Raw genomic sequence first — 19,297 nt, 5'->3', positions numbered from 1 at the left:
ACCGAGATTGCGCCACTGCACTCCAGCCTGGGCAACAGAGCGAGGCTCCGTCACACACACATACACACACACACACACACACACACACACACACACAAATGAAATATTCAGATAACTCTGAGTGGCATTCAAAACCCTTAGGCTGGGGTCCCTGCTGTCCGGCTCTGTCCTTATGGAATTTACTAATCCGTAAAAGGGGTTGTGGGGACATGGATAGCCTGTGTCCCTCATTTTAGAGGTGACTGGAGAACTCTCACGTAGGCGGCCGCCCCAATTTCCCGCCCGGGTCATCGGGGAGCCCCTTCCCGAGCCCCGCAAACACCTGCATGCAAAGAGGCAGGCTTCCTTCTGACAGCCGTTAACATGTCGCCTGCGGCGTCAGCAAGAGGCGCATGCGCCTCGCCGTGGGAGGCCGGCGCGCAGGACTGGAACGCGGTTCCTCCTTCTTCCCCGCCCCGCCCCGCTTCCGGCGGAAGCGGCCTCAACAAGGGAAACTTTATTGTTCCCGTGGGGCAGTCGAGGATGTCGGTGAATTACGCGGCGGGGCTGTCGCCGTACGCGGACAAGGGCAAGTGCGGCCTCCCGGAGGTGAGCGCGTCCGAGGGTCCCGAGCATCGCGCCCCAGGGCCGCGGGCTGGGAGCGGCCGGATGGCAGGGGGGCATTGTGGGAATATCAGGGGGCACTGAGGCTAGACAATGGGAGGGACTTCCCAGTGAGGAAGGGGCGGGAAGTGACGCCCCTGCGCGCCGGGGGACGCGAACACGCCCAACTCTGTGGTCACCCTGTCGGGGCTGATCGGGTAGAGAGGGGATGTAGTTCCAGGAGGAGGGGACGACAGGCGCAAAGGCAGGGAGGTGGGAATAAACACACCTGGAGAACGATTAGGCCTGGGAGGTTTCCAGAGCCGGGCCAGGACGGGGTTCAAATGCCAGGCTGGGGAGTTGGCACTTTATCCTGAGGGTGATGGGGAAGGGTTTTGCCCTGGCGAGGGGCCTGGACAGAATGTGCCAGAAAGATCCCTCCAGCCACTCAGAGGGGAAGTGGAGGGATCCGCTGCCCCCTCCGCGCACTGTGGGACTTTGGGGAAGTCACTTCCCTTCTGGGTCTCCATCTCCAAACTTTCTGCAAACGAGGTGAAGATGGCCCCATTCCATAAGGCTGGCCCATGCATTCTGACTCATGCATTTAATGAGCGCCGATGGTGTGCGCCCGTCCAGAAGCCCCACTCTTCGCTGCTGCTGTTAGTCACTTAATTTTATCATTATTATTATATTATTTTTGAGATGGAGTTTCTCTGTCGCCCAGGCTGGAGTGCAGTGGCGCGATCTCGGCTCACTGCAACCTCCGCCTCCTAGGTTCAAGCGATTCTCCTGCCTCAGCCTCCTGAGTAGAGTAGATGAGACTACAGGCGCCTGCCACCACGCCTGGCTAATTTTTGTATTTTTAGTAGAGGCGGGGTTTCACCATGTTGGCCAGTCTGCTCTTGAACTCTTGATCTCAAGTGATCCACCCACCTTGGTTTCCCAAAATGCTGGGATTATAGGCGTGAGCCACCATACCCGGCCTGTTAGTCACTTTATTCCACCAACATTTATGGAGCACTTACTGTGGGTCAGGCACTTTCTAGGTACTAAGGCCACAGCCAGGAGCAACACAGATTAAAAACCCCTCCTTCTAGTAAGGAAAACTGACTAGGGGTTGCATGGAAACCAGTTGGCCAAGGGAGGCATCACTGTCACTGAAGTGACATCTAAGCCACAAGTTACAGGAGGTGAGGGAGGGAGCCATGTGGGTATCTGGGGGAAGAGCATTAAAGGGTGTGGCCCTGAGGTGGGACTGTGCCTGGTGTGATAGAGGAACAAGGAGGAGACCTGTGTGGCTGGAGCAGAGTGAGGCAGGGAGAGGGAGGAGAAGAGGGCAGGGAGGGGGCAAGGGAGGTAGTGCAGGGCCTGGTGGGCCGTGGGGAGGGCTAGGGCTTTGACAAGGCAGGTGGGAGGCATGGAAGGTTGTAGGCAGAGGAGGGGCATGAGGACAAGCTGCCTTTTCCAATCCATTTTCCTCCCGCAGGCAAGACAGGGACAGCTCAGTCTGTGGCTCGTGCGTGGCCTTGCCACTTGGGGGAACTGTTTTGACCCCTCCGTCTGCTCTCTCCCCCTACAGATCTTCGACCCCCCGGAGGAGCTGGAGCGGAAGGTGTGGGAACTGGCGAGGCTGGTCTGGCAGTCTTCCAATGTGGTGTTCCACACGGGTGCCGGCATCAGCACTGCCTCTGGCATTCCCGACTTCAGGTCTGTGATTGTGCAGGGGAAGTCGAGGCAAGGCCTACCAGGCTGCCAGAGGCTTCCCTGCGAGCCACACACATCTGGGAATGAGAACCCATCCATCTGCTTTCCTCCTGGATGTGTCCTGGGTACTCCCTTTAAGATGTGTCCCTTGGCTGGGCATGGTGGATCACAAGGTCAGGAATTCCAGACCAGCCTGGCCAATATGGTGAATCCCTGTCTCTACTAAAAATACAAAAATTAGCCAGTTGTGGTGGCACACATCTGTAGTCCCAGCTACTCGGGAGGCTGAGGCAGGAGAATTGCTTGAACCTGGGAGGTGGAGGCAGTGAGCCGAGACTGCACCACTGCACTCCAGCCTGGGCGACAGAGTGAGGCTCCGTCTAAAAACAAAACAAAAAGATGTGTCCCTTGTCACAACCAGCATTCCACTCACCTCATTGGCCAGAACACGGTCACCTGATCACACCTGGCTGCAAGGGTTGCTGGGAAATGTAGTCTTTCATATTTGCAAGCGTAGCCAGGCGTGGTGGCAGGCACCTGTAATCCCAGCTACTTGGAAGGCCGAGGTGGGAGAATCGCTTGAACCCGGGAGGCAGAGGTTGCAGTCAGCCAGGATCATGCCATTGTACTCCAGCCTGGGCAACAGAGCCAGACTCCATCTCAAAAAAAAAAAAAAAAAAAAAAAAAAGCCAAGGCGTGAATTTCTCCTCCTTCTCCTCTTCCATAACCTGCTGTGGCTCCCCATTGCCAGGCAGTGTAGAGTTCTGAATACCTTGTGCTGGAAGCTGAAGCCCTTCCTGCCCCAGCCCTGAATCACCTCTCCAACTTCAGCCCCTCCTGCTCCTGCTGCAGCCCCCAAAACACTTGCATTTTCTCCTAAACTCATGGGCTCTTCCCAGCACCCAGGCCTTTGTTTACCCCTTCTGTCTGATCTTCCCTCTCACCCTTCAAGAAACTGCTTAGGCTCCTCCAGGAAGCCCTTCCACGTGCCCCAGGGCCCCCACCTCCACGGGGCTTCCCCAGGCCCAGGTACCTCCTCTGGTCCAGGTTTGACTCTTGGGGCCAGAGGATCTGTGTCCACCTGTCTCCCCCAAGATCAAGGGCTTCTGGAGGGCAGGGCTTGGGTCCATGTGAGCATCGTCGGGCTCATTGCAGCAGCAGTGTTGGTTGAATAGAATAAGTCATTTTTGCCTTCGTGTGAATTCATCTGTCTCTCTCTGCCTCTCCCTCTCTCCGTCTCTCTCCAATTCTGTCTCTGACTTGCTTTGTCTTTAACTCTTTATCTCTCTGTCTGTGTCTTGTTCTATCCCCCTCTCCCTGTTCTTGCAACTCACCCTCTATTTCTGTTTCTGATTCCCTCTCTCTGTCTCCCTGTCTCTCTCTGTCTCCTGATTTTCTCTCTCCAACTTTCTCTCTATACCTCTCTGATTCTCCCCCTGTCTCTTTTTCTGTTCCCTTCTCCCCGTCCATCTCTCCTGGCCTGCCACCTTCAGGGGTCCCCACGGAGTCTGGACCATGGAGGAGCGAGGTCTGGCCCCCAAGTTCGACACCACCTTTGAGAGCGCGCGGCCCACGCAGACCCATATGGCGCTGGTGCAGCTGGAGCGCGTGGGCCTCCTCCGCTTCCTGGTCAGCCAGAACGTGGACGGGCTCCATGTGCGCTCAGGCTTCCCCAGGTAACACCCTGGCCCCGCCCCCACGAAAGCGCTTGGGGCCCCACAAACCGTGTTTGCATTTTTAGGGGGAGAGTCCCCTTTTCCTGGTTCTATAAGATTCTAGCCCTGAGTTCTCTGGATCTTTCTTGGCCCAGTGTGTGGAGATCTCTGAGTCCCGTGGCTCAGAGCTGTCCCCGCTGGGGCCAGAGGCAGAATTTCCCTCGAGATGGGGCTAAGGGGCGGAGAGCTGTCAGGGTCTGGAAGTTGCAGTTTGTTTTTTGTTGTCGTCGTTGTTGTTGTTGTTTTTGTGACCGAGTTTCGTTCTTGTTGCCCAGGCTGGAGTGCAATGGCGTGATCTCGGCTCAGCCTCCCGGGTTCAAGCGATTCTCCTGCCTCAGCCTCCCTAGTAGCTGGGATTACAGGCATGCGCCATCACGCCCAGCTAATTTTGTATTTTTAGTAGAGACGGGGTTTCTCCATGTTGGCCAGGCTGGTCTTGAACTCCTGACCTCAGGTGATCTGCCCGCCTCAGCCTCCCAAAGTGCTGGGGTTACAGGTGTGAGCCACCACGCCTGGCCTGTTGTGTTTTTAATATCCATCTTTATTAATCTGACACTAAACGTGTCTGACACTGAAGTGAACCTGTGCTCTGGGGCAGGCTGATTTCCTAATAGAAGTGTGGCCCTCCCCTTCCCCTCTTTGCCAGGTCTCACCCCTGGGGCCACCAATGACAGCCAGGTCAGTTGTTGAGACGAGGAGCTCGGCAGCCAGGGGTGAGGGGTGAGGAAGAGATTTTTCTCTGCTTATAAAAGCAAAGGAGGGGCCGGGCATGGTGGCTCACATCTGTAATCCCAGCACTTTGGGAGGCCGAGGCGGGCGGATCACGAGGTCAAGAGTTCGAGACCAGCCTGGCCAACATGTTGAAACCCCATCTCTACTAAGAATACAAAAATTAGCTGGGCGTGGTGGCGCATGCCTGTAATCCCAGCTACTCGGGAGGCTGAGTCAGGAGAATCGCTTGAACCCGGGAGGCAGAGGTTGCAGTGAGCCGAGATGGCGCCACTGCACTCCAGCTTGGGCGACAGAGCAAGACTCTGTCTTGAAAAAAAAAAAGCAAAGGAGGGTCAGATGTGGTGACTTATGCCTGGAATCTCAGCACTTTGGGAGGCCAAGGCAGGCGGATCACGAGGTCAGGAGATCGAGACCATCCCGGCCACATGGTAAAACCCCGTCTCTACTAAAAACAGAAAAATTAGGCTGGGCACAGTGGCTCACGCCTGTAATCCCGGCACTTTGGGAGGCCGAGGCGGGTGGATCACAAGCTCAGGAGATCAAGACCATCCTGGCTAACACGGTGAAACCCTGTCTCTACTAAAAATACAAAAAATTAGCCGGGCATGGTGGCGGGCGCCTGTAGTCCCAGCTACTCAGGAGGCTGAGGCAGGAGAATCACTTGAACCCCGGAGGCGGAGGTTGTGGTGAGCTGAGATTGTGCCATTGATGTTGTGGTGAGCTGAGATTGCACCATTGCACTCCAACCTGGGCAACAAGAGCAAAACTCTGTCTCAAAATAAATAAATAAATAAAATAAAGCTGGGATTGGATCTCATGCTTCAGGGCCATTCAATGTCTCGGTTTCTACCATTATAAACTGGGAATTCGAATTCCTGTGCTTATGACCTGGTGACATCAAGAGGTTCCCATATGCTCTCGGAGGGGGACGGGCATTTTGTGAGTGGAAAGGGCTTCCCGTTATCTAAGGTGGGTTCAGCCTTGGGGGTTAATGATTCCTTGGGCTCAGAGAGGTTGGGCCACTTGCCCAGAGATGCACAGCAGATGAATGGTGGAGCCAGGAGCTAGAAGAGCCAGAAAGAAGGAGCTGATCAATGTTGTGGGAGAGGAGTCCGGGAAGCCTTCCTGGAGGAGAGGGGCTTAGCACCAGCCCCAAAGCCTGGGCATCCAGGGAGCCTTTCCCACCATCAAGCCTCTTCCTTCTCTTCCCACAGGGACAAACTGGCAGAGCTTCACGGGAACATGTTTGTGGAAGAATGTGCCAAGTGTAAGACGTGAGTGCCACCTGGGTGCAGGGGCGGGGGCTCTGCCAGAGGGGGTTGGGGGTCGAATCCGATGTCCCAGAGACCCAGAGGGTATGGGGGGACTGGGGTGTGGCCCTCCTGGGGGGATCTGGGGGCATGTCTCCCTCTTGGGGGGATATAAGGAGTATGTCTCCCTCCTGGAGGGATTTGGGGGGCATATTTTCCTCCTGGAGGGATTTGGGGGGGCCGTGCCTCCCTCCTGTGGGGGGTACATCCGTGTCCTGGCACTGCTGTAGCAACCTGCCGCAGATGAGCAGCGTAGAACAATAGAAATTTGTGATCTCACAGTTCTGGGGACCAGAAGTCCAAAATCCAGGTGTCTGCAGGGCCATGCCCCTCTGCAACCCTGGGAGGATTTTTCCTGCCTTTTCCTGGCTGCTGGTGGCAGCCAGCCACCCTTGGTGGTCCTGGACCTACAGCCACAGGGGCCTTCTTATCTCTGTGTTTCTCCTTTTTTTTGAGACAGTCCCGCTCTGTCATCCAGGCTGGAGTACAGTGGGGCAATCTCGGCTCACTGCAACCTCCGCCTCCCGGGTTCAGGCAATTATTCTGCGTCAGCCTTCCGAGTAGCTGCAACTACAGGCGCCCACCACCACACCCGGCTAATATTTGTATTTTTAGTAGAGACGGGGTTTCACCATATTGGCCAGGCTGGTGTCGAACTCCTGACCTCATGATCTGCCCGCCTCAGCCTCCCAAAGTGCTGGGATGACAGGCGTGAGCCACCACGCCCGGCCCAGTATAACGATTAAAGTCAGGAAAAGTAAAGTGGACATCGCCTTCTCTAATCCCGAATCCAGACTCGGCCTGTCACCCCCATGCTCCAATTGTTCCTGTTTCTCCTGGTCCGGGATCCCATGCTGGGTCTTGTCTCTCGAGCCCCTTCGTCTGTCTGGGACAGTTTCCTGCTTTGTTTTCTGTGCTCCGGGCACCGAGCAGCATCCCAGCCCGTTATTTGTGGAAGGCTCCTCGTTCCATGTTGCTGGGTGCTAGTTCTGGTCACCTGTCCACCCCCCACCTCCCTGGGAGAACGTCGCCCTAGAAACAGTGCGAGAGTCACCCATGGGAGCTCACCTGGTCCCATCCTCCCCCTTCCTCCCTGACACAGGCAGTACGTCCGGGACACAGTCGTGGGCACCATGGGCCTGAAGGCCACGGGCCGGCTCTGCACCGTGGCTAAGGCAAGGGGGCTGCGAGCCTGCAGGTGAGCCACCCCCACCCAGGCCCTGGGCTCCAGGGGAGGCTGCGAGGCTCCTGCGGACTCTCCTCAGCTTCCTCATTGCAGGGGAGAGCTGAGGGACACCATCCTCGACTGGGAGGACTCCCTGCCCGACCGGGACCTGGCACTCGCCGATGAGGCCAGCAGGTCTGACCCCCCACCCCCAGGGAGCCCATGGTAGGGCGGGGCGGGACGACAGCAGAAACACAGCCAGCTCCAGCACGGGACAGTGGCTGAGGCTCACAGGCAGTGAGGGGAGGCTTCCTGGAGCAGGTGGGCCAGGCCGGGGGCTGCACACGCGCACTCACACACACTCGTCACCTCGTGGCTCTGGGGGGTGCCGCACAAGGAAACCAAGGCTTCCGCCGGGTGTCTCCTCTATCCAGTGCTGCCCAGCCGGGAGGTGACCGAGCCAGGGTCCCACCCTAGGCGTCCAAGCTCTTACCGCACTGTGATACTCCCCGGAAGTGTCTAAGGGCCCGCCCAGATCAGTGACCCTGCCAACGGACCGCAGAGGAGGGCGGGGTGGGATCCCAAAGGCTGACTCGGAAGTGGGGCTGGCCTTGACCGCCCCGGTGAGCACAGATGGCCTAGGTGTGAACCGGCCCCCAGGGCTGGCTCAGGATGTTGGCAGGAGCAGGGCATCAGGCTCAGCCCACGCTCCCCGGCCCCAGGAACGCCGACCTGTCCATCACGCTGGGTACATCGCTGCAGATCCGGCCCAGCGGGAACCTGCCGCTGGCTACCAAGCGCCGGGGAGGCCGCCTGGTCATCGTCAACCTGCAGCCCACCAAGCACGTAGGTGTCTGAGCCTACCCCTGCCCAAGGCCACCATGCACCCTCTGCCCCCCACGCCTGACCCGTCCCGCCCCCCGGCAGGACCGCCATGCTGACCTCCGCATCCATGGCTACGTTGACGAGGTCATGACCCGGCTCATGAAGCACCTGGGGCTGGAGATCCCCGCCTGGGACGGCCCCCGTGTGCTGGAGAGGGCGCTGCCACCCCTGCCCCGCCCGCCCACTCCCAAGCTGGAGCCCAAGGAGGAATCTCCCACCCGGATCAACGGCTCTATCCCCGCCGGCCCCAAGCAGGAGCCCTGCGCCCAGCACAACGGCTCAGAGCCCGCCAGCCCCAAACGGGAGCGGCCCACCAGCCCTGCCCCCCACAGACCCCCCAAAAGGGTGAAGGCCGAGGCGGTCCCCAGCTGACCAGGGTGCTTGGGGAGGGTGGGGCTTTTTGTAGAAACTGTGGATTCTTTTTCTCTCGTGGTCTCACTTTGTTACTTGTTTCTGTCCCCGGGAGCCTCAGGGCTCTGAGAGCTGTGCTCCAGGCCAGGGGTTACACCTGCCCTCCGTGGTCCCTCCCTGGGCTCCAGGGGCCTCTGGTGCGGTTCCGGGAAGAAGCCACACCCCAGAGGTGACAGCTGAGCCCCTGCCACACCCCAGCCTCTGACTTGCTGTGTTGTCCGGAGGTGAGGCTGGGCCCTCCCTGGTCTCCAGCTTAAACAGGAGTGAACTCCCTCTGTCCCCAGGGCCTCCCTTCTGGGCCCCCTACAGCCCACCCTACCCCTCCTCCATGGGCCCTGCAGGAGGGGAGACCCACCTTGAAATGGGGGATCAGTAGAGGCTTGCACTGCCTTTGGGGCTGGAGGGAGACGTGGGTCCACCAGGCTTCTGGAAAAGTCCTCAATGCAATAAAAACAATTTCCTTCTTGCATCTCAGTGTGTTTACTTTATTTTATTGAGCCAGAGTCTCACTCTGTCACCAAGGCTGGAATGCAGTGGCGTGATCTCAGCTCACTGCAGCCTCTGCCTCCTAGGTTCAAGCAATTCTCCTGCCTCAGCCTCCAGAGTAGCTGGGATTATAGGTGTGTGCCACCACACCCAGCTAATTGTTTGCATTTTTTGTAGAGACGGGGGTCTCACTATGTGACCCAGGCTGGTCTCAAACTCCCGGGCTCAAGCAGTCGGGCCACCTCGGCCTCCCAAAGTGCTGGACTTAACGGGCGTGAGCCACTGTGCCCAGTGAGTGTTTAAATTCCCTATTTGTGGCAAGTCCTCGCCCCCCTGGGTCAGGAGTTCGTGGTCCCCTCCTCCCTGGACCAGCTGCTTGGGCTCCGTTGCAATCCCTGCCCCTCAAGCCTGGGGGCCGAGGAACAAGGGCTCACCTCTCCCCCCACCCCCCCTCTGGGGGGATCAGGCCAGTTTTCTGATGATGAAGCCAATAAGGCAGCTGGCATTTTCTGAGCACTCAATTTGTAGTTACACACTTATGCACATGCTTTTTGTTGTTGTTTAGCATTTGCCCCCAGGCTATGAGCCCCCACCTGGGCTTTGGGCGCGATTTTGCGATGGCGCCCGGGCAGGCGCGCACAGCCCGCAGTGGGGGCGACCCCACAGAAGAGCGCAGGAGCAGCCGGGTTCCACCCTCCCCAGCTGTGACCTTAGGCAGTCCCTCCACTTCCGACGCCTCGGTGTCCTCACCAGCAAAATGAGCAGGGTGGGCCGCCCAGATCCCCGGGAAGGCAGCTGCCTTCCCCACAACTCCGGAGGGGACACCTTGGAAGAGCCACGCCTGCCTCCCCGCACTCCGCCCGCAGCCGCTCTCCAAGGTGCTGAAGTCGTGCCCGGCGCCTCTCCTTCCGCTGCTCCAGCGCGGGCATCTGGCGGGGGTGTGGAGCCCACTCCTCACTCCCCCATCCCAGGCTGGCCCAGCCCCTCCTTCTGGGGAGTCGAGGAGCCCCAGACTCCGCCTCCACACCAAAACAAGGTTCTGTCAAAATACTTTATTTCGGATCAGGCAGTCTTAGAAAAGGGGGGTGATTGTGGGCCGTGGCTGCTCCAAAGACCAGGGCGCACCCGGGGCTCCGGGGCCAGGCTCCCTGCAGTCTCGGCGGCTTCCTCCTCCCAGTGTGCGAGGGAGGCCGGGAGGGGTCCCTGGGCGGGGAGTTGCTGGGCATCTGTTGTGTGTGTGCGTCTGTCTGTCTGTTCGGGTCTGTTTTAGGCTGTGTCTGCCTGTCTCTCTGTCTGGGTCTCTTTCAGGCTGCGTCGGTCTGTCTGGGTCTGTTTCAGGGCGTGTCTGTCTGTCTGTCTGGGTCTGTTTCAGGCTGTGTCTGTCTGTCTGTCTGTCTGGGTCTGTTTCAGGCTGTTTCAGGCTGTGTCTGGGTCTGTTTCAGGCTGTGTCTGTCTGTCCGGGTCTGTTTCAGGCTGTGTCTGTCTGTCTGTCTGTCTGGGTCTGTTTCAGTCTGTCTGTCCGGGTCTGTTTCAGGCTGTGTCTGGGTCTGTTTCAGGCTGTCGGTCTGTCTGGGTCTCTTTCAGGGCGTGTCTGTCTGTCTGTCTGGGTCTGTTTCAGGCTGTGTCTGTCTGTCTGTCCGGGTCTGTTTCAGGCTGTGTCTGTCTGTCTGTCTGGGTCTGTTTCAGGCTGTGTCTGTCTGTCCGGGTCTGTTTCAGGCTGTGTCTGTCTGTCTGTCTGTCTGGGTCTGTTTCAGTCTGTCTGTCCGGGTCTGTTTCAGGCTGTGTCTGGGTCTGTTTCAGGCTGTCTGTCTGTCTGGGTCTGTTTCAGGCTGTGTCTGTTTGTCTGGGTCTGTTTCAGGCTGTGTCTGTCTGTCTGTTTGTCTGGGTCTGTTTCAGGCTGTGTCTGTCTGTCCAGGTCTGTTTCAGGCTGTATGTGTGTCTGCTCTTTGCTTCTGCTCCTGGCTCTGTGTGTATTTCCCGGGTCCTGGGGCCCTCTTTGCCATGTGTCTGAGTGTCGTTTCCTGTGTGGGCCTCAGTCAGGCCCTGGGTGTGTGGCTATGAGCTGTGCCTCCCCCATTCTGGCATCTCTGCTGGGGTCTTGGCCTCACGTCCCATCCCCAGGTGGGTAGCTGCCCAGTGCAGCATCCCCAAGGCACCCCTGGGCAGAGGGGCCTGGGAGCATAGTCCTGGCGGGGCTCACAGCTCGTCTCCCGCCGCCTCCAGCCCTGCACGTCCTGAGCCAGTGCTCGGCCCAGGCGCCACCCAGTCCAGCAGGGGGACCTGGCCCAGCCCCTCTGTTGCATTCCTCAGGACCAGGGTGGCGTTGTCCAGCTCCTCCATCGAATTGGTCAGGTTCGCGGTGTCCTGGAAGCCCCAGTCTGCCCCGGGGCTTCCTGGAGACTCTTCTTGGGTTGTGTCAGCCTCGGGTCGGGGTCCTGGGGCCTCGGAGCCTGGCACAGCATCAGCGGCCACGCGGGAGGCAGCATCATTGTGCAAAGTTCTGGAGAACACTGATTGGGGAAGGGGGGCATCACAGGGGACAAGGTGGAGGTGGGGTCCTATGCTCCCTTCCCTGGCCCCCAGCCTCAGGGAACAGGGGCACAGGGGTCTTCTCCCCCTCCCCCAGAGGCCCAGGATGGGGACTTGGGGAGACCAGCCAAGGGTTTCAAAGGTGGGGATCCCCTACCTCGTACAGGCGCAAAGTCCCCAGGGCTCTCGGTTTTGTTGGGGCCAAAAGGGCTGATGGAGGGGAGGATGATGAGGGCAAAGGACAGCAACAGGACCTGGTGGAGACAGCGGCAGAGTCACCCCCTCCCTCCCCTCCCCTGCAAGCATCTCCATCCCACAGGCAGAGAAACTGAGGCCCCAAAGACCAGACTGGATCATACTTGAGCTGGGGCACAAGGAGAGCTTGGACTCATTGTCACCTCCCTATGGGCCCCTCTACAGAAGCCTAGGTCCCCGGCTTGCCTGGGGGCACCAGGACTCACCGCGACACAGGTGCCTGTCTGGGCTGACTTGCTGGTGGACTGCACCACAATGGCCTGGAGTTTCTTCAGTTGCTCCAAGAGGGACCTTAGAGAGAAAGGCAGGCCTCCGCTGAGCCCTAAAGGGCCTCGGTTCTGCTTCTCGTCCATTTCTGGGGTCCCCCAGCCCCACTAAAGTCCAAATTCCATCCATTCTTCAAGGGCCTCTGGCTCTTTATTATTTATTTATTTTATTTATTTGTTTGTTTGTTTGTTTGTTTGTTTATTTATTTTGAGACAGAGTCTTGCTCCATCGCCCAGGCTGGAGTGAGTGGTGGGATCGCGGCTCACTGCAAGCTCCGCCTCCCAGGTTCACGCCATTCTCCTGCCTCAGCCTCCTGAGTAGCTGGGACTACAGGCGCCCGCCACCACACCCGGCTAATTTTTTTTGTATTTTTAGTAGAGACGCGGTTTCACCGTGTTAGCCAGGATGGTCTTGATCTCCTGACCTTGTGATCCGCCCGCCTCGGCCTCCCAAAGTGCTGGGATTACAGGCGTGAGCCACCACACCAGGCCTTATTTATTTATTTTTGAGACAGAGCCTTGCTCTGTCACCCAGGCTGGAGTGCAGTGGTACGATCTCGGCTCACGGCAACCTCCACCTCCCGAGTTCAAGCAATTCTCCTGCCTCAGCCTCTCGAGTAGCTGGGACTGCAGGTGCCCGCCACCACGCCTGGCTAATTTTTTTGTATTTTTAGTAGAGATGGGGTTTCACCATGTTGGCCAGGCTGGTTTTGAACTCCTGACCTCAGGTGATCCACCCGCCTCGGCCTCCCAAAGTGCTGAGATTACAGGCGTGAGCCACTGCACGCGGCCCATAGGTGAAACTCTTATTCCCTATGTCATTCTGTCATCACATGGGCTCTCTGCTCTTCCTGCAAAGGGACTCTGGGGCTGCTTCCCCTGTCCTCTGCCCCAGCTGGACCCAGACTCACAGGTTTTGCTTCTCGAGATGCAAGACTTTCCTCTGTAACTCCTGATTCTGAGCAGTGCAAGCTGACATCCTGAAAGGAGGAAGACGCATCGACATTCAGCATATGCCAGTCACCAGCTGGCCCCACTGACATCTCCCCCAGAGGCCTCACGTTACAAGCCAAGAGAACCCAAGGCCAGAGAGGGGAAGTCATTCATCCAAGGTTACTTGGCAGGTCAGACAGGGCTGGGATTTGAACCCACATCTGCCTGGTTCCTAGGTCCCATTTCTGCATTAATATGGAGGGGGCTTCATTCAAAGCTGAGCCCCCTGGATGGGCGTGGTGGTTCACACCTGTAATCCCAGCACTTTGGGAGGCCGTGGTGGGCGGATCACCTGAGGTCAGGAGTTCAAGACCAGCCTGGCCAACATGGTGAAACCCTGCCTGTACTAAAAATGCAAAATTAGCCAGGTGTGGTGGTGGGCGCCTGTAATTCCAGCTACTTGGGAACTTGGGAGGCTGAGGCAGGAGAATCGATTGAACCCGGGAAGTGGAGGTTGCAGTCAGTCAAGATCACACCATTGCACTCCAGCCTGGGCAACAAGAATGAAACTCTGTGTCCAAAAAAAAAAAAAAAAAAGCTGAGCCTCCTAGATTCAGGCAGTGATGTTTCCAGAAGATGAAATATCAGGACAACCAGGCATCCTGGGAGACTCAAGTTTCTTTTTTTGTTTGTTTGTTTTTTGAGATGGAGTCTCGCTCTGTCGCCCAGGCTGGAGTGCAGTGGCACAATCTCGACTCACTGCAAGCTCTGCCTTCCGGGTTCACGCCATTCTCCTGCCTCAGCCTCCCGAGTAGCTGGGACTACAGGCATCCGCCACCATGCCCAGTTAATTTTTTTGGATTTTTAGTAAAGACAGAGTTTCACCGTGGTCTCGATCTCCTGAACTCGTGATCCGCCTGCCTCAGCCTCCCAAAGTGCTGGGATTACAAGTGTGAGCCACGGCGCCCGGCCGAGATTCAAGATTCATCTCTCCCCCTCCCCATGACCTTGGGCCACTCCACTCTCTGATCTCAGCTTTTGTGTCTGTAAAATGGGATACAATTACCCAGGACATAGGGTGGTGGGGAGAATGACCCTGGATAAAGATGATCAGGAGCTTAGCAGATTGCATTTAAGAAAGGGGAGAGACCAGGCGCAGTGACTCACGCCTGTAATCCCAGCACTTTGGGAGGCTGAGGCGGCCAGATCACCTGAGGTCAGGAGTTTGAGACTAGCCTGGGCAACACAGTGAAACCCCATCTCTACCAAAAATACAAAGAAATTAGCTGGGCGTGGTGGCCATGCACCTGTAATCCCAGCTTCTGGAGAGGCTGAGGCAGGAGAATCGCTTGAACCCGGGAAGTGGAGGTTGCAGTGAGCCAAGATCGCACCACTGCACTCCAGCCTGGGTGACAGAAGTAGACCCTTCCACACACAAAAAAAGGAAGTGTCTATCTTCAGGCAGAGGGTCAGAATAGGATGGGTCACACTTTGTCCTTTCTCCACACACCTTCTAGGGGGCAAAGGGTCCCCCAAACCCTTGTCCTACACCATCACTAGGCATCTTTCCATCCCTGCAATCAGTAAGAAGCATGATCTCTCCCAGAGAGGAGAATCACCTCCAATTTTGTCAGACCCTAAGCTGTGTGGCCTTAGCCACATCTCCTTCTCTCTGGGCCTCAGTTTCCTCCACGAGTGTAGAGTCTGGGTCCAGCACTACCCACCGAGTCTCCAGGCCATCGATGTATTCCTTCTTCTTCTTCCTGCTTTCTTGCGCCGACTGCTTGTTCCGGATTTTCCGGCGGATTTTTTTCAGCACTCGCTCCTCGTACTGCCAAGTGAAATGGGGAGGAGGGTTTCAGGCCAGAAAGTCCCCACTTGGAGTCCGGGGGCAGTAGCTCTCGCCTGTAATCCCAGCATTTTGGGAGGCCGAGGCAGGCGTATCACCTGAAGTCAGGAGTTCGAGACCAGCCTGGCCAACATGGTGAAACACCGTCTCTACTAAAAATACAAAAATTAGCCAGGCATGGTGGCAGGTGCCTGTAATCCCAGCGACTCGGGAGGCTGAGGCAGGAGAATGGCATGAACCCGGGAGGCGGAGGTTGCAGTGAGCCGAGATCGCGCCATTGCAATCCAGCCTGGGCAACAAGAACGAAACTCCATCTCAATAAATAAATAAGTAAGTAAGTAAGTAAATAAATAAATAAATAAATAAAATAATTAAAATTAAAAAATTAAAGTCTTCACTTTGGGGATGGTGCGACAGTCCCCACTGTCCTGACCCCACTTCACCTAACCTCGACCCCACAACTTCACCCCATCCTCTTTGCATACCAGACATCCCGGAGCCAAGGACCCAGAGGCAGATTCCTAATGACTTGAAGCTGCCCTTTGCCCAAACCCTCACAGAGTCTCTGGGAGGTGCCTGGGTTCTGAGGGTCTTTTCCCAGCTCCCAATACTGTAAAATGGGCAACTGCCCACCAGACTTTGGGCATGGGTACCACTCCACCACCTTGTGGCCATCCCTGGAAACATCACCTTTCCCTGGCGACAGCAAGTGTTTTAAGACTAATTAATAATTTTTTTCTTCTTTCTTTCGTTTCTTTCTTTTCTTTCCTTTCTTTTCCCCTCCCTCCCTCCCTCCCTCCCTTCCTTCCTTTCTCCCTTTCTCTCTTTCTCTCTTTCTCTTTCTCTCTTTCTCTCTTTCTTTCCTTCTTTTCTTCCTTCCTTTCTTTCTTTCTTTCTTTTCTTTCTTTTCTTTCTTTCTTTCTTTTCTTTTCTTTTCTTTCTTTCTTTTTCTTTCTTTCTTTCTTTCTGGTTTCGCTCTTGTCACCCAGGCTGGAGTGCAGTGGCAAGATCTCAGCTCACTGCAACCTCCACCCCCAGGGTTCAAGTGATTCTCCCACCCCAGCTTCCCAAGTAGCTGGCATTACAGGTGCACACCACCATGCCTGGCTAATTTTTGTATTTTTAGTAAAGACAGGGTTTCACCATGTTGGCCAGGCTGGTCTCAAACTCCTGACCTCAGGTGATCCGCTCATCTTTGCCTCCCAAAGAGCTAGGATTACAGGCGTGAGTCACCACACCCGGCCAATAAGTGTCTTCAAATGGGAATGTCAGGCTGGGCGCGGTGGTTCACAGTGCTGTAATCCCAGCACTTTGGGAGGCCAAGGCAAGAGGATTGCATAAGTCCAGGAGTTCAAGACTAGACTGGGCAACATTTAGTAAAGACCCTGTCTCTACTAAGACAAAACAACAACCACAAAATCAGCTGGGTGTGGTGGTGCATGCCTATAGTCCCAGCTACTTGGGAGGCTGAGGCAGGAGGATCCCTTGAGACCAGGAGTTCAAGGTTGCAGTTAGCTGCTACCTGCAGATGGTACCACTGCACTCCAGCCTGAGCGACAAAGTGAGATCCTATCTCAAAACAAACAACAACAACAATAGAAACAGATGGGGCCAGGCATGGTGGCTCACACCTGTAATCTTAACACTTTGGGAGGCCAAGGTCAGAGGACTGCTTGAGGCCAGGAGTTTGAGACCAGCCTGGGCAACATAGCAGGACCCTGTCTCTAAGGAAAAAAAAAAATGCTGGGCGCAGTGGCTCACACCTGTAATCCCAACACTTTGGGAGGCTGAGGCGGGCAGATCACAAGGTCAAGAGATCGAGACCATCCTGGCCAACATGGTGAAACTCTGTCTCTACTCAAAAAAAAAAAAAAAATTAGCCAGGCGTGGTGGCGCGTGCCTGTAATCCCAGCTACTTGGGAGGCTGAGGCAGGAGAATCACTTGAACCTGGGAAGCGGAGGTTGCAATGAGCCGAGATCGCGCCACTGCACTCCAGCCTGGGCAACAAAAGCGAAACTCCGTCTCAGAAAAAAAAAAAAAAATTAGCTAGGCATAATGGCATACACCTGCAGTCCCAGCTGCTAGGGAGGCTGATGTGGGAGAATCACTTGTACTCCAGGAGGGGAAGTTGGAGTGAGCCAAGATCACCTCACTCCACTCCAGCCTGGGCAACAGGGTAAGAACCTGTCTCAAAAGAAAAAAAAAAAAACAGATGAGAATATCAAACTCAGGCATTGATACTGAGTGCAGCAGGCTGGGTGGGGAGTGTGGTTAGCTAGAGAACCCAAACAGCTACCCAGCCATTGACTGGTGCATATGGAGGTTTGAGAATATGAAACAGAGGACATTCAAGTAATTGAGTTGGTTTTTTGGATTTTGTTTTGTTTATGTTTTTAGTTTTTCTGTTTTTGTTTTTGTTTTGACAGAGTTTCGCTCTTGTCACCCAGGCTGGAGTGCAGTGGTACCATCTCGGCTCACTGCAACCTCCACCTCCCGGGTTCAAGGGAGATCCTCCTGCCTCAGCCTCCTGAGAAGCTGGGAGGCTGAGAAGCACCTTACAGTTGCCCACCACCAGGCACAGCTAATTTTTGTAATTTTAGTAGAGACGGGGTTTCACCATGTTGGTCAGGCTAGTCTCGAACTCCTGACCTCAAGTGATCCTCTGCCTCGGCCTCCCAAAGTGCTGGGATTACAGGTGTGAGCCACCGTGCCCGGCCTCAAGTCACTGAGTTCTCTTGTAAAATCTACCAGTCAGAAAAACATTATCGAGCAATTCAAAAACGTATAAAATGCAGTACAGTCCAATCAAAACATGTTTACAGGGCCAGGCATGATGGCTAATGCCTGTAATCCCAACACTTTGGGAGGCCAAGGTGGGAGAATCACTTGAGCCCAGGAGTTCCAGCCCAGCCTGGGCAACATAACAAGACCCCATTTCTACAAAAAAAAAAAAAAATTAAATTAGCCAAGTGTAGTGGCGTGCACCTGTCATCCTAGCTACTTGAGAGGCTGAGGCGGGAGGATCTCTTGAGCCCAGGAGGTCAAGGCCGAAGTGAGCTATGATGGCAGCACTGCACTCCAGCGGGACACAGCAAGACCCTATCTCCAAAAAAAAAAAAAAAAGTTTGCTGCACCCAAATTGCTGCCACCTGGAGTCCGCCATTCATTCCTGGATGTTGATAATTACCCTCTGAGTTGAATTTACAATGGGGCTTCTGACTGATTGTTTTGGCTCTGGTGACAGACACAGCACAGCATTCTAGTACGGGTGTTCTAAAGGTGAGACACATAGCCAGTGCGGTGGCTCACGCCTGGAATCCCAGCACTTTGGGAGACTGAGGCAGGAGGATCACATGAGGTCAGGAGCTCGAGACCAGCCTGGCCAACATGGTGAAACCCTGTCTCTACTAAAAATACAAAAATTAGCTGGGCGTGGTGGCGCATGGCTGTAATCCCAGCTACTCAGGAGGCTGAGGCGGGAGAATCGCTGGAATCTGAGAGGCAGAGGTTGCAGCGAGCTGAGATCGTGCCACTGCATCCCAGCCTCGGTGACAGAGAAAGACTCTACTCTAAATAAATAAATAAAGGTGGGACATACATGCAGGTAAGTGCACGAAGGGGAGATGGATCCAGGGCTGGAAGTCCCCCCAGACTCACCTTAGTGAGGGGCAGCTGAGTGGGCAGGGTGATGCCTTCTTTAGCCAGCAGCTTCTTCTCATCCTCGGTGAGCACCAGCTCCTGACAGTGCCCGGCGCCAGGTCGCAGGAGGTAGGAGGCCCCCAGGTGATGCTGTTGCTACGGAAAAAATCAGAGGAATGACGGCGGGTGCAGGGACACCAACTGCCTTCAGGAAATGAAAGAGGCATCAGATCGAAAACACTATCACCCCAGGCTGGGTGTGGTGGCTCACGCCTGTCATCCCAGCACTTAGAGAGGCTGAGGCGTGTGGATCACTTGAGCTCAGGAGATCGAGACCAGCCTGGGTAACATGATGAAACCTCGTCTCTACTAAAAATACAAAAATTGCCCGGGTGCGGTGCCTCATTCCAGCTTCAGCTTCCCGAGTAGCTGGAACCACAGAGCGTACCACCATGCTTGGCTAATTTTGAATTTTTTGTAGAGATGGGGTTTCACTATGTTGCCCAGGCTGGTCTCAAACTCCTGGGCCCAAGCAATCTGTCCACTTCAGCCTCCCAAATTCCTGGGATTACAGGCATGAGCCACCACACCCAACTTTTCTTCTTTTAAGATGCAAGATGTCACTGTGTCACCCAGGCTGGAGTGCAGTCGTGTGATCATAGCTCACTGCAGCCTTGACCTCCTGAGCTCAAGTGATCCTCCTGCCTCTGCCTCCTGAGTAGCTGGGACTACAGGTGTGCGCCACCACACCCAGCTAATTTTTTTTTTTTTTTTTTTTTTTGTAGAGACGAGGTCTTGCTATGTTGCCCAGGCTGGTCTTCAACTGCTGATAACT

The 19,297-nt window shown here is 55.7% G+C and overlaps 3 protein-coding genes across 24 annotated transcripts in view; 1 reads left to right on the top strand and 2 right to left on the bottom strand.

Annotated features, from left to right (window-relative positions):
* Positions 1–471, bottom strand: part of ANKRD24 (ankyrin repeat domain 24) — a 42,168-nt gene extending 41,697 nt beyond the window's left edge. For 3 of the 12 annotated variants that reach the window (XM_016934694.4, XM_063801010.1, XM_063801014.1), the window contains exon 1: positions 323–412. Coding sequence is in view for 4 of the 12 variants with exons in the window: in XM_054673516.2 (XP_054529491.1) it covers positions 323–328 (6 nt within the window). In the remaining 8 variants the exon portion in view is untranslated. Of the gene's footprint in view, positions 1–322 lie in introns of all 12 variants that reach the window. The other 9 variants (XM_016934698.4, XM_063801013.1, XM_016934693.4 and 6 more) reach the window with 7 other exon arrangements.
* SIRT6 (sirtuin 6) lies at positions 462–8,973 on the top strand. Of its 7 annotated transcripts, none has more exons than XM_016934701.4 (8): positions 462–588; positions 2,162–2,289; positions 3,780–3,962; positions 5,948–6,007; positions 7,146–7,241; positions 7,323–7,403; positions 7,971–8,054; positions 8,136–8,973. In XM_016934701.4, exons 1-8 carry the CDS (start codon positions 523–525, stop codon positions 8,182–8,184), a joined length of 747 nt encoding a protein of 248 aa, XP_016790190.1. In that variant the 5' UTR covers positions 462–522; the 3' UTR covers positions 8,185–8,973. The 7 variants fall into 7 exon arrangements, with proteins under 7 accessions (XP_016790190.1, XP_001138012.1, XP_016790192.2 ...); XM_001138012.6 differs by having other exon boundaries at positions 7,931–8,054; XM_016934703.4 differs by lacking the exon at positions 3,780–3,962 and having other exon boundaries at positions 467–588.
* A 1,054-nt stretch (positions 8,974–10,027) lies between these two features.
* Positions 10,028–19,297, bottom strand: part of CREB3L3 (cAMP responsive element binding protein 3 like 3) — a 47,132-nt gene continuing 37,862 nt past the window's right edge. For all 5 annotated transcript variants that reach the window (XM_016934682.4, XM_054673525.2, XM_063801016.1 and 2 more), the window contains 6 exons: positions 18,481–18,618; positions 14,698–14,804; positions 12,952–13,020; positions 11,981–12,065; positions 11,677–11,773; positions 10,028–11,500 (listed from right to left, as the gene is read on the bottom strand). In XM_016934682.4, coding sequence (XP_016790171.1) covers positions 11,187–11,500; positions 11,677–11,773; positions 11,981–12,065; positions 12,952–13,020; positions 14,698–14,804; positions 18,481–18,618 — 810 coding nt within the window. In that variant the 3' untranslated portion in view covers positions 10,028–11,186. The remainder of the gene's footprint in view (positions 11,501–11,676; positions 11,774–11,980; positions 12,066–12,951; positions 13,021–14,697; positions 14,805–18,480; positions 18,619–19,297) is intronic.

The sequence above is a fragment of the Pan troglodytes genome, chromosome 20, assembly GCF_028858775.2.
Source record: "Pan troglodytes isolate AG18354 chromosome 20, NHGRI_mPanTro3-v2.0_pri, whole genome shotgun sequence".
Lineage (NCBI taxonomy): Eukaryota > Metazoa > Chordata > Mammalia > Primates > Hominidae > Pan > Pan troglodytes.
This window is presented reverse-complemented; position numbering and strand designations above follow the sequence as displayed.